Raw genomic sequence first — 13918 nt, 5'->3', positions numbered from 1 at the left:
AAATCTGTCCATCAGCACGTTTAGATTCACTAGTGCATAACTCCCATGCATGGACAATGTGTCCATTTTGAAATTTTTTGAATGATTTGTCAACATTTTTTGGAATTTTTCTTCTTTCCTAAGAACTAGCTGAATAGTTTCAATTCAAGAAAAAATCAATTCATATTAGTATCAAATTTTAAAACTATATCGAATTCTATATCTAGGGTTATTATTGATAGAGAATCATTATATGTTAATTGACCCATACCCTGCTTACGCCAATGAACATTGAAATGAATGTTGTAGATTACCAACTAAGAAGTTGTATCATGTTGATATTTGCCAAACATTTAAAACATGTGTTTGTAATATTTGAAATATGTTTAAATTATAATTTTTAGACGATCCCCTTTAACGAAACCCCTCAAGAAACGACAACAAAAGGCGGTTTCGCGTGCTTACCAACATCCAAAAAAGTAGCTGTCATAACAAAGTTATTTAATCAAAGCGCCCCATGGAGTGCGATTGCACTGTTTTAAAAAATAATTAGCCAACTCAAGTAAAGGATGGCAATGGCTAGGATTTCGGCTGTATTTTCTGGTGTATTTACAAAACCGAGATCGCTGGCTTTACTGCAATACACAACGGTACGTTTTAGACGAAAACCACGCTGGCTCGGTACAGCTAAAAGTAAACTGTTCCGTGTGCCGGAACGAAAGAAACAAATTGAGGAAGAGATTGAAGAATTGAAACGATTGCACAATAACTATCGGACGCAGATGAAAGCGGTGCGAAAGTTTCTTCGTGATGAAGTTGAAGCATCCAAGCTAGTATCGCGTGCTGGGTTGGTTTTGCAAACACCAGAACAAGAAGAAGCAGAATGGCAGGAAGCACTGCGCAGGAACGATGAATGGAACCGGCAAACGGCAGCAATACGGGAAGAACGCTTATCCATTGAAAGAGCTGCCCGGAAGGAATATATCTTGGAAAGGCTAGTTCTCAAAGAACAGCGTGAAATGGATAAAAAAGATTTAATCGAATCGAAAGTACGCGCTGAAAAAGAGCAGTCAAAATCGTTCATCACACGTGAAAACATCGACAAAGCCATCGAATTGGCGTTGGTGCAACCAACAAGCTATAACTTTGCTCTTGATCGCGAAGGAAATGTACACCAGGCGGCAAAGTCAAAGACTACCAATGAAACTAGCAAATCTAATTAAGCAGCAGTGCATTGTGTATTTCATGTAGAATTCTTGAATAAATACTCCCAATCAGGGGAAGCGTTCAGCTTAGCTTTGATAGTGCTGATGTTGATTATGTTACCACTACGTTCCGTTTGATTCGTGTTTATCGAAACCAGTTCCTGCAGAAATCCGGTATCCATACCCAGGCTAACGTCAAACATTATTTCTCCAAGTTTTAATTTAACTTTTCCCGAGCGATACCTAATTATTTTACCAATACAGCCCTCACTTAGATCACGAACTGTACAATATTGTGGTATCTCTTCTCCGTTCGATATTGCTTCTGATTTGTTTTCGTTGTTATTCGCCGACCGTCCATCCTCAGTGTCACACTTGCCAGGTAACGCATCAGGGAGTTGTAAAAGAAATATGTTATTAGTCTGTGCGTCAGAAATAACATTTTGCACAGTATTAAATGGATCTAACTTTGTATCAATCATGATTTCCGTCTTAACTTCCGGTGGTTTAATTTTGTAATCGGCTACAAAGGAAGAAAAAACAAATATAAACTTAACGATCAATCAAGATCTTGTTACTTTGATTGTTGGAAGACTTACAGTTTTCCAGTTTGACTGGCATTTTCAATCCGTTCTCGAGCTTTTGATCCAGTTGCGACATTTCGTCGTCCAAGTCATCGCATAAATGCTGTATTCGTTTTCGTTCATCTTCCAAGTCTATTTTTGTATCTACTTTAGCATACACGGGTTTACGAATTAAATCCCCTGGCTCTTTTGATGAACTGGATTTATCTACAAAATATATTTCCGTTATTCGTGGCTATGTGGACGATAGCAATGCCAGGATGAATGTCATTACACATACCGTACTTGGACGCCCGATTTAGAGCACGTTGAGCTAAGCCATCCGAAAATATACCAGATGTTTGAATCAACGCTGTCTTTTTGCTTCGAGTATCTTTGTCATTCCTGTTGCGATCAGTCTTTAATCTACCCTTAGGTCCTGTGGATGCTGTTTTAACTTCCCTGTAGCGACAGTAAATAAGAGAAAAAAACATGTTGTACCACACCGTATATACTGCCGATGCCTACATCTGTAGCTTACGTATTTTTGTTTCGGACTGCGTTTAAGTTCGGAGTGTACACTTTTTTGTTTGTCGGTGGTTTCGCCGTGCGACCATTAGCCAGTGTCAGATCCCTAGGAATACGAAAGGACTGCAGGCGTTCTGTTTTCACTGTTGCATCCATTGGAGTTGGAGTATTGGCCATTATATTGTTAGATTTTCCCATATAATGAGCATCAATGCCAGGTTCCTGCTTGATACGCGTTGTTGAATCCATTATTGTATTTTCGACGTTTTATCAAAGCAAGATATAAAATTCCACCGAACAAGATAATCTATTGGGAGTTTTCACGAAAATGTTTTGCATGCGTTTCACTTTGAACGTTTCCAAACATCAAAACAATCTAGAAGGTGACCAGCCAGTACAATGTGTCAAGGTAATTTAAAAAGTTGTTGCTCAAACCTTAAATCAAATACTAGCTAAACAACAGAAAATACTTCTCTAACTTTAATAAACGTTAATTAGTGTGAAATTCAATAGTGAAATTCTTTAAAAATCGAATAATTTTCAAACTAACATACTGTAAAATAATATATTAACAATCAAAAATTTTTTGCTTTAGCAACTTTGGCAACACTATGCGTTTGGCATTAGTTGACGTTTGAATATGACGCCATCATCAGAAACAAACAAGATTACAAGAATTTTGGCGTGCTTTGTGAAAAATCGTAAAGTGAGCATAATTCTACATTGAATTTTTAAAAGTTCGTCGTTCAACTTGTGATCCTTCTACCTGAAATTGCCACAGCAAGAAACTATTAGCCGTTCACATAACCTAATCTGATTGTATTATTCAAACAAATCCGCCCGCGGGTTACCTAGTAGTTGTTCTGATCCGAAAAAATTGCATCAAAAATGGAACATATTTATACACGAGATTTCCGTTTGTTAGAAAGTAGTCAAACGGCCATGACCAGAACCCTGATGGTGCATCGGCCACCACAGTGTCCTTCATGCCACACTCATTCCCACGACGAGCGAATCGATCTGGAGGAATCATATAATCCGCCGATTCCTTCATACAATGAGGAAAACGCTAGGAAGGCTATGCAAGAAAGCGAAAATATCGTTGTAACAGCTAGAAATTCCACATCAGACGAGGAGGATTGGGAAGAAAAAGTAAACAAGTAAGACATTTTTAAATATTTCAAGGTTTATCCATGGGGCAAAACGCTAATTTTTGTTTTTTTTTTCAGATTCGGATGGTCTGTGCAGCAGTTTAAACTGTTTGATCGTGTGGCACGGCTGCTAGACATGGATCGATTGGCCCGATTGACAAATACTGAAAAGCAGCATGAGCCAGTACACCGTCGTACGGTGATAGATAAATCTGTTAGCAGGTTCAGACAAGCATTAGCCAGCGTTACTTGGGAAACTAGGCTAACGCAGTGGTTGCATGTCTTATTGATTGAAAATCTTCCACCCTGCTATCTGGCAATCTACATCGATATATTACAAACTCTGCACGCCAAACAACCAAAGTTGATGAACAAAATGATCTTTGGCACTACGCTCAATGTTGGCCATGAATTATTAAGGCCTGTACTAAAGAAACCGTGGGAGCCGATAGTATCTCACAAAAATCGAAAACTTCCCGGTCAGCCGTACATTGTTGTGGTTCCGTCGGTTCCTAATTTTTCTCAACCCACCGGTCGGCAACAAAAATGGTTCAGTTTGTTTGCAACAATGGCATCAGTAATTCCGATACAGGCATTACCAATCAAATCGAGCGTCATGGAAAAACAGTCGCTGCAGGTATTGGCCGAAAATATGGTGGCCACCACTCGAACAAAGATTCAGCAAGTACGTAACACTACACCGAACCGATCCATCATTCTAGTTGGATTCGATGCGGGAGCTTCTCTCGCCATTCAAATCGGATTGGTAGAGTCTGTTAGTAGTGTAATTTGTTTGGGATTTTCATACAACACATACAACGGGTCCCGAGGAACTCCCGATGATCATATAGTCGACATTGGATGCCCTGTACTGTTCGTTATTGGTCAAAATTCGGCTCGTGCAAGGTAATAATAAGTAAGCCAGTTATATTATTCACTGGCATATAAAGTTAATATATATTATAGAATGTTTTTTTTTATATTGCAGCCACGAGGAAATTGAAATGTTAAGAGAGCGTATGACTACACAAACATCGCTCGTTGTCGTTGGATCCGCGGATGAATGTCTTCGTGTTTCGAAAACAAAACGCAAAATCGAGGGTGTTACTCAGTCCATGGTAGACAATATGGTTGCTGATGAAATAGCTGAATTTGCAACGAATTGCTTGCTTAACCCGCACCGCCCAAAGCAAAATGCCCTACCAGGACAATTTTCAAATGGGTCTTCGTCTTCAGTGACCCTAGATCAAGGTGGCTCTTTAGCGCAACGGAACGAAGTTGATCTTCCCTCACAACGTAAGCGGAAGTACACTCATGATCCGAAAGCTGATTATAAATATCAGAAAAAATCATATAATCGTCGATCAACAAAACCAACACCAGATATCAATCGCTCATCTCAACAGCACTCACAAGAAGCGTTGGATGTTGCCATACAGAGCATTTTGCCAACAACGCCCGAGAAACACATAAAGAGCAATCTTTGCCCAGAGGAAACGGTCAAGTACGATGTGCGTGAATCTGGCAATACGCAGATTATATCCGCTCTGGCTAGCACACCATTATTACTGCCTCCATTGAAGCGCGACACCGCTCAAACGCCAATATCCTCGCTAGGTGGGTCCCTCCAGTCGCGTAATGTGAATGTTAAATTGATCGAATCAAATCAACTCATACAGTTGAAACCTACCGCTGGAACTTTGCAAAAATTTTATTCAACAAAATCCTCTACCAAACCTGTCGTATCGGTAATGGCTAGCAATGATCCAGTAGTTCATTCAGGGGAAATAAGTAGCCCTCCCAAGTTTACGATCTTTAGAAACACAGGAGCTAAGCCGACCGTTCTCAGCGATGGCCAGGAGACGGAAGTCTCAGTTAGTAAAGCCACGAAAGATTTGACAGAGGCTAACATTTTTGATCTACCAATTGTTTTTGCTGATAATGACGGGTATATTCAAGAAAATTCGCCTGAGAAACCGAAGCAAGAGGTTCGACAGGTTAGCGCTGCAGTGGCGACGGGTGTAACGACTGCGACAAGCGGATCACCTCCTACTGGAGGGGATATTTCCGGTACTGTGGGTGCGATTCAGCCAACAAATAATCGCTTCGTCACGCTACAACAAGCCCCAGCGGGTGTCCCAGTTACGATCGCAAAGACGAAACAAATCGTTAACTTGGTCATCAATAAAGGATCGCTTAAACCTATTGATGCTAGCATGATAGTTCCAATGGGACCTAAAATCAGCAGACCGCTAACAATTACATCTAGCAACCTCACAGCTGGCACTACAAGTATGGCGGTTGTATCCTCAAGTGCAAGCGTTCCAAAATTTACCAAAGTGCTTTTAACAAAACCATTAACGGCTGGAGGAAGTAGTGGTGGAGTCGTGAAAAATTTGAGCGAACTGTTATCCAGCGGCAAGGTTGAGTTCGTCAGCTGTGCTGGTGTCAAACAAACGGCTATAACCGGCACACCCGTGACTATGCCACAGGCAAAATTTCAATCCATCGTAATCAATCCTGTTGTAACGAATAAATTACCCGAGGGTGGAACGAGTACTCCAACGGAGAATGTTACATTGACTACCAGTACTGCGAGTGGCAACGTTCCAATCATTGGCGGAAACAAAATATTGATTAAAACGAGCCCTTCCGGGTTGATCTCTTCCAGCTCAGCAACGTCCTTGGTAGGGCGAAATGTGACGTTGAAACGAATGAATATACTTACAACTTCTACAGGAATTCAACAAAGCAGTCTAACATCGACAGTTGTAACGACATCAACGGATGATATGGAAAAAGATACATGAATTTTTTGAGCCAAACAAAATCCATGTTGTTTTTTGAAATATGTTTTAGAATTTCATCGATCCGTATCAGATGATTAAAAATAGTATTAAATCATAATTCTTTGTATCCATTTTAACTGATGACTTTGCTGCGTTCAACGTAAAAAGCGGGATTCATAACAGGGAGATGGCGGCGCTTTCGTTCATGCCTGCAGCAGGTTAAGACACTTATGCCATTATATCACTTATTAACTGTAATGATCATTATTGTAACATCAGTTTTTGAACCGCTATGCTTTTGCGACTGCGCTTTGCTTTGCTTTCACGGTTGCGCAATATTTGTTTTGTTTACATCAACGTCAAATGGTCTATCTGAAATACAGTAGGATCTCACCTTTATCTTCGGTTATAGTAGGAAGATACAAATTGTCGTTAAAAAACGTACACAGTGGTAAGTGCTTTACAATTATTGAATCGTATTGAGCACAATAAAAATAAGACATTTTTTACAGGCAATGGTTTCTCTAAAACCCATGATGGGTATGCTAACAACCGTATCTTCGATGGGTTTACATCAGAAGCCACTGAACCGACCATTCTGGGGTTGGGTTAACATGATGTTCAACCGTGTAGATCGGTCCAGGTTAAAGAAAGTAGGTCCCGACCGTCTATGTGCCGAGTGGTTGTTAAAGAATGGCGCAAAGGCAAAATTTGTAAAGGATAGCAGAACACACGTACACTTTAATGCTCTTCCATTAGAATCGCAGCCAGTGGTAATGGAAGAGCTTGACGGTACAGATTCTGGAATAATGCACATCGGTTTCGACCATCTCCAAGGGTTAAACCACCTCAGGAAAGTGACGCTGCACAACTGTGTCTACATTGATGATCAAGCGCTGTGGAAACTGCGATATGCAGGCGATACTTTGGAGGAAGTGCATATTTCAAAATGTGGTAACGTAACCGACCATGGATTGCTACATCTGAAGCAGCTGTTGAAACTCCAGCAAGTAAAAACGTTCGATTTGCCAAACGTTAAAAATATGCAGCAAGTTGAAAGTACGTTGCGGTCTATTCTTCCAAACTGCAAGTTTGATATGAAACCCTAGAAGATGTAGCGACTAAATGTGCCGTAAAGTCGGAATGATGTAATGTTGGCTTTTAAATGAATGAATAAATTATAATGTACACCCATTTTCAACGGATAAAATAAAAAATCGTCCATTTTTTAGTCTTGAGCTCTTCAGGATACGATTCTGGATTTCACCCTTCTGGTGCTCTTGATATGGAGTACTACAACTTTATTTGAATGTACGGTACGTGCTTAATAGATTATAAATACGATTTATTTGCAATCGCGCTTTTAGAGCTAAAGTACCTTCTGTGCAAATGCCAACTATCAGCTGGAATCGTATCGCCTGTGAACGTAAACAATGCTATTTCGTCGAATGTTTTGAAGTGCATCTTGTTGACATCCGCGGAATCGATGAAAGCAACTTTTGAAACAAATACGTATCCTACGTGTTTGGTAGCATTCATTTGTGTTTCTAAATCTTTAAAATGGACCAAAACGTGCAATTTCAACCACTTATAAGCTCGATTCAGAAGGTGGCACTGTTCGAAACCAAAGCGGTAGGTGTGCCATAGTGCTATCGTCCAACTTATAACTCATTTAATGTATGTTTACTTCTGTAGAAACTGTACCTCATCGGAAGCAATAGCAAAGAAACGCGGTTTCGTGTATTGGAAATAGATAGGCGTACACCAGAGTTATCAATTTATGAGAACCCAAATGAGCTCGAGAAAGGGGACATACGAAAATTTGTACAATCACGATCTTTCATTCGCTCGATCAGTGCTTATGGCGTATTAGGGTTTGTAAAATTCCTCGAAGGATATTATCTGATACTGGTGACAAAGCGAACGCCATCAGCTTTCATCGGAAAACACATCATCTATACCATCAAAGACACGGCAATGATTCGTGTGAATGAGACATCTAGCAAACAAATGCATCCGTTGGAGCAACGTTACGTTAAAATGTTCAACAATGTTGATTTGAACAGCAACTTTTACTTCAGCTACAGCTATGATCTAACGCACAGTTTGCAGTACAATCTGTCGGCACCTAAGTTTGTTGGTACACGCTGCGACATTGTACAAGATGAGCCACTGGTGTGGAATAACCGCACCGGTGAGAAAATAACATACGCTTTCCGAGGGGTTTCTCGGGAACGCTTCGTATGGAATTCGTTTCATCTGAAACCAATGCGGGATGTCGTACACAAAGATTGGATGCTTGAAATTATTCACGGGTTTATAAGCCAATCGAGCATTAGTATATTTGGTCGTCAGGTGTACGTGTGTTTGATTGCGAGAAGAAGTACACGTTACGCTGGCACGCGGTTTCTTAAACGTGGCGCTAATTTCCAAGGGGACGTAGCAAACGAGGTAGAAACGGAGCAGATAGTATTGGACGGCAATAGAATGTGCAGTTTTACGCAGCTGCGAGGGTCTGTTCCCTCGCATTGGTCGCAAGATGTAAGCAAAATGGTCCCAAAACCGCAAATTGCCATCGACCTGTCCGATCCGTACGGCGAAACGGCAGGCAAGCACTATCAACGACTGATGTTTCATCAAGGAGCTCCAGTTATCATCTTAAATTTAGTCAAAACAAGAGAAAAACGACGCCACGAAAGTCTACTCAGCGAAGAAATGCAATCGACGGTAAGCTATTTGAACCAATTCCTGCCACCGCAGCTCCGTATTAGATACATTGACTTTGACATGGCACGTAAAAGCAGAGGCAAGGGTAATGTTATGGAAAAACTGGCAAAGATCGCTGAAACGGTTATCCAGCAAACCGGAATGTTTTATCGGGACGATGAGCGAAACCAAAAACAGACGGGCATAGTGCGAGTGAACTGTGTCGATTGTCTGGATCGTACCAATACGGCCCAGTTTGCCATCGGCAAGTGTGTACTTGCCCATCAATTGTACGATCTGGGGTTCCTAAAAGAGCGCAAGCTCGAATTTGAGTCGGATTGTATTACCATGCTCGAGAACCTGTATGAAGATCATGGCGATACATTGGCTTTGCAATACGGTGGCTCGCAATTAGTACATCGCATTAAAACGTACCGTAAAACGGCTGTGTGGGCCTCGCAAGGCAACGACATTATGCAGACGCTTAGCCGATACTATAGCAATACTTTCAGCGATACAGAAAAGCAGCATAGCATCAATCTGTTTCTAGGTTACTACATTCCTTCGAAAGCTGAAATTAACAGTATGTATTTGATATTAGTATCTAATTTAATTTCGTTTTATTTACCCATGCTATTCATCTCTCAGAAACGCTGCACATTTGGGATTTAGAAACCGATTTTTACATACACAACTCTCGTTTCGATGAAATTAGGCAAATTTCATCAGTTCCGTTAACGCAATGGGTTAGTACGTTCGTCATGCAGTGGTTGCCTGCAGCAGTGAGTGACGAAAACCGGGTAGTGAAGGAATTGATCAAGATTCATTCGACTGACGCCGAGATAATAGATTACTATTCCAACTTTCACTACGATTACAAGCTTACCTCTTTCGAAGAGCATATAGACTATCAACTTAGCCATTTGTCTCGTAACCTAGCGCCAGCATTTCGATCCCACTTTAGCCCTTTTGAACCGATTCGCAGACAAGAAAGCACGGCTTTGAAAAATCCATCCCTAACCGGCCAGTCGTCCACTAGCTCGGCAAACAGCTCCTCGTCCGACAGGTCAGAGGATGAGTCAGAATCGGACGAGGACGACAAAAGCAATCGCAACACTGCACCTAACAGTAGCAATAACAGCAGCCGTGCAGAGGATCCTGTGACACTCAGTTCGATGTTTCCGATGACTAATGATATCTACGGGTTCGAAATACGGATGCCAAAAAAATCAGACATGATGAAGTAAGTTTTGTCCGTGCGGAAATAATGCACCTGGAAACTGGTCATAAAATTATATGTGTATCCTATTTTGATTCCCCCCTTACCAAAGGTATGAAAAATATGCAGAAATCAACCGAATTTGTTGTAACCCATCAGGAGAGCCGGGAAGATCAGCATCGCCGTACCAGTATAATCGATTCGCAAAAATTAACGACAATGGAGGGTTGGTAATACACAACAATGAAATAATCATCGGTACGAGTTCCATCGAGAAAGACATGCATAATGACATTGAGATTCCGACCGTGAGCGAAGAGAGCATAGCGATCTATGAAAAGTACTGTAGGCTGAAAGATACTATAATGCACGACTTTCATTGTGATCCAAAAATTACTGAATATGTGCACATGTTTGCATAAATTAAATACTAAACATGAGAAATCAAATAAAGCAACACAACCAATAGATGTCACCAACAACTTTATTCTGTGTTCCCCATTTTTGTTCGTCTTGATTGTACATATTAGTATCAGCATAGATATAGCATTTTGTTTGGCAGGCAGGCGTTTGCCTCTGGTCACGTTCAATAGCTACCACTAGTTAGTTTACTAGTTAGTGTTCTTTTACTTTTGTTCCTCTCACTGAAGTCACTGCTACAAATACATTGATAAACGTATTAAAAAGGACCTTTCTTAGAGCCGCAGCAAAATATGTTTCATTCGCAATGTAACATCATTGTTATAGGTAATTTCAACCTATTTCTAAATATCCAGACCATCGATACCTATAAATGTATATCTATGCATATATTTAAGTATATTTGCATGTATTTGTATTTGTATACCACTATATTATATTTTATCATAAATTGTGTGTATATATATATGGTATTAGCATTTATTGTTGCATCATTTACTCTAATATGTGATTGTATATTTGTTGATACTCCAATACTTAATTTGAATATCAAATAGTACAACAACTGGAATACGTTGGTTTTGGAGTAGTGTAAATATTGTTAATTTTTGGCCTATATTTTTACTGTTCCATTACAGGATTTCTCACTAATGCACATTAGTGCTTCTATGCTTCATAACAATAATGGGCTTCCTTCATTGGTTTGGTGTGTGTCCAGCAATACAGTTAGTTGCTATAGATGAAAAGGATTGCTCCATTCAATAAAGCTTTTGCGTATTCCATTCTTTGTTTTGTAGTAAAAATATTTAGACAACACTATTCGATTTTTTTTTTGATTTTTTTATGTGAATTCATCAATTTTTTTGAGAGTAAGAACAAATTATACCAAATTATAATCATTCATGGTTAAGGTTTTGCTAGAATTGTATGATCAGCTCTTCCATGACAATGGATCGATGGACATTTACATCCATCGGTGTGGGCTATAATAATTTTCCTAAAATGATTAAAACCTTATTGCAAATCAATTATCCGAAAAAAAACAACGAACGCCAAGCAATAGTAGAACCATAATTTTATACATTAGTATCTATCGACATGTACGTAGTATGTAGTAGCTTAATGTGATTTTGTTTAAAGTCAATTCTAACATCTGCTTATGGATGCGAACTGCTGTGATTCTGTGACCCCATACCAGCCTTTTAACGATTGGATTTCAAAGATATAAGATTTCATATCTTGCCATTCGCAAACCATCGTTGACGCACGGTTTATGAACGGTAGAAGAAAGGAAGAAAAAAGGATTGTTTTGCAATCAAATTCAATGGCGTAATATTTGTAGTTTCATCATATGCATCGCATCATCTCCAATGTTACTGCAAGAAAACTTGTCAAACACGTGGGATTGTGCAGAAGCATTTATGAGTAGAGTACACAATAAGACTGACAGTGATATTAATAGGATAGCATTTGTGATTTACCATAGCCATTAGAACATCTGACGTTGTGAAGCAACTCTATGATTGTTTCTTCTCAACTTTGTATAAGATTCTCTCTAACGTTTCCCTCGTTCAAAGATACATCAGCAAAAGTTATTGTCTAACTCACAATAACACGGCTCACGGTGGACCGAATTTTCATTTTCTACAGTTGTGATCTCCCGTCGTATTGTAACAGTCAAGTGTACAACAATTACAACGGATAAACAAGTACGTAGACACCGGAACACAACATTGGCACACAACAGTTGGCATTCCGAAGTAAAATTCAAACGGGGGCTTCTGCTAATGTATGCAAGTGCTTAGTTCCTACCACGTGTATTCTTTTTAATGTTGTGTCGGTTGGCTAATTATTTTCAAATCGCAGTATAATTTGAACAAAGAAAAAAAAACTAGTTTGGTCTCAATAAAAAATAAGTCAATTTGAAATCAAGTTTCGAACATGTTTGTCAACATATTACAACCCTGTACAACGCATTATCGATGGTCGATTGATGTTAGATTTTGATTGAGTCAGCAATTCATCATCGTGAATGTTTTTCCTCCTCTTGGGTAATATTTATGAATCGGCTAGTTAGTATTGATTATTTCTTTATATTCCATTTTTTTTTAATTTTCTTTTTTGCTTGAATATCTATAGTGCGCTACCAATGAAGAATGGTAGTTCAATGCGACTGAAGTCGATCGATTTTACCTTCAAAATAGAGCGATATACCATTTCTACGAATGCGTCTTATGCACTTTCCAAAGGATGCTAGAGTATCCTTGTTTTTAGGACACGTACAATGTGAGACTATTTGGTCAGTGGTCCGTTTTTATTGCCTTTGATACCAGTTATACAGTTGATTGTATAGTACAACACTTTAGGTGTACTACGAATAATACGGTTTTGTTTAATAGATAAATAGTATAAGGTTGCGCCTCGATGGATTTCAGTTTGGTGAGATACTGTCTAGCAAAACTTGCAGCCATTCAAGCCTTTCCAAGAGATTATCGTCACCGTGTCGGATTTTTGTGACACTAGCTTCAACCTACGTGCGCTGTAAAATTTGTAAGCAAGTTCTCATGTGATTTAATAGGTGAATTTTTTCAATTTTTTAGACATCAATCAAATGTTTAGGACAATGGTTTACTGTCTAAAACAAAGCGTAATAGCCCAGGTAGTATCCACGGGACGCATGTTTATGTGAGTAGTGTACGGTTAAAGGCTTAGATACTCGAATATTTTGCCTACCGATATTTCGTTATTTTCCCATGTTTTGGTCAGATTTTCGTTTCTAGATTACCACATCCTACAGCTAAACCACTGTGTTTAGATACAGATACAGATAAGACTGTTGTTGTTTAGATAATTGTTAGAACAGTATAGGTTGTTTAAAGATGTTTCCAGCTTCGATACAGCCATGCCGCAAACCCCGGGAAATGATCATGTCGACGTCGTTTCGCTGTGTCTGATTCCCTCTGTTGCTAGGGTCGTTGTTTAAGATGGTTTTTGCTGACGTTGTTTTGTTTGAGCCGATGTGCAGATGAGCTAGCCGCAATAGCCACGCAAATCCATTGATGTATACGGTTGCAATCGATTAGATTGATCGAACACGTGCTATACGATCGGGCAGAGAGTCTGGTCTCTGGAGTGTATTGACGCATGTTCGATCATCAAAATCTCACCCGAGAGTATGCACCAAAGGAGCCGCCTAGCCGTGAAAGTGACCGAAAATGCTCTCCTGCTGGTTGATGTTTTCCGGCTTATCCCGGGTGGATGCGACAGGCGCGAGGTCGATTTCGATCGATGCTTCCGAGTGTCACGCTTCAACCAGGACAACGGTGAAACTATCGCACCCGTCAGGTTGCAAGGATAT

At 39.8% G+C, this 13918-nt stretch overlaps 5 protein-coding genes across 5 annotated transcripts; 4 read left to right on the top strand and 1 right to left on the bottom strand.

Moving 5' to 3' along the window:
• The first annotated feature begins 554 nt into the window (after window positions 1-554).
• LOC128731961 (probable 28S ribosomal protein S26, mitochondrial) lies at window positions 555-1202 on the top strand. Its single transcript, XM_053825121.1, has one exon. The coding sequence runs from the start codon at window positions 555-557 to the stop codon at window positions 1200-1202; it is 648 nt and encodes a 215-aa protein (XP_053681096.1).
• Window positions 1203-1222: 20 nt separating this feature from the next.
• LOC128731960 (DNA-directed RNA polymerase III subunit RPC4) lies at window positions 1223-2524 on the bottom strand. Its single transcript, XM_053825120.1, has 4 exons — window positions 2289-2524; window positions 2049-2209; window positions 1784-1975; window positions 1223-1707 (listed from the first exon to the last, which is right to left on the bottom strand). The coding sequence occupies exons 1-4, from the start codon at window positions 2522-2524 to the stop codon at window positions 1223-1225; spliced, it is 1074 nt and encodes a 357-aa protein (XP_053681095.1).
• A 639-nt stretch (window positions 2525-3163) lies between these two features.
• LOC128728893 (KAT8 regulatory NSL complex subunit 3) lies at window positions 3164-6236 on the top strand. The gene is made up of 3 exons (XM_053822580.1): window positions 3164-3435; window positions 3505-4332; window positions 4415-6236. Exons 1-3 carry the CDS (start codon window positions 3164-3166, stop codon window positions 6234-6236), a joined length of 2922 nt encoding a protein of 973 aa, XP_053678555.1.
• Window positions 6237-6627: 391 nt separating this feature from the next.
• Window positions 6628-7402, top strand: LOC128720293 (ATP synthase subunit s, mitochondrial). Its single transcript, XM_053813955.1, has 2 exons — window positions 6628-6666; window positions 6728-7402. The coding sequence occupies exon 2, from the start codon at window positions 6731-6733 to the stop codon at window positions 7322-7324; it is 594 nt and encodes a 197-aa protein (XP_053669930.1). The 5' UTR covers window positions 6628-6666; window positions 6728-6730; the 3' UTR covers window positions 7325-7402.
• A 373-nt stretch (window positions 7403-7775) lies between these two features.
• Window positions 7776-10562, top strand: LOC128732266 (polyphosphoinositide phosphatase). The gene is made up of 4 exons (XM_053825447.1): window positions 7776-7847; window positions 7911-9504; window positions 9570-10164; window positions 10253-10562. The coding sequence occupies exons 1-4, from the start codon at window positions 7776-7778 to the stop codon at window positions 10560-10562; spliced, it is 2571 nt and encodes an 856-aa protein (XP_053681422.1).
• Window positions 10563-13918: the final 3356 nt, after the last annotated feature.

Source organism: Anopheles nili, chromosome 2 (genome assembly GCF_943737925.1).
Source record: "Anopheles nili chromosome 2, idAnoNiliSN_F5_01, whole genome shotgun sequence".
NCBI classification, from domain to species: domain Eukaryota; kingdom Metazoa; phylum Arthropoda; class Insecta; order Diptera; family Culicidae; genus Anopheles; species Anopheles nili.
This window is presented reverse-complemented; position numbering and strand designations above follow the sequence as displayed.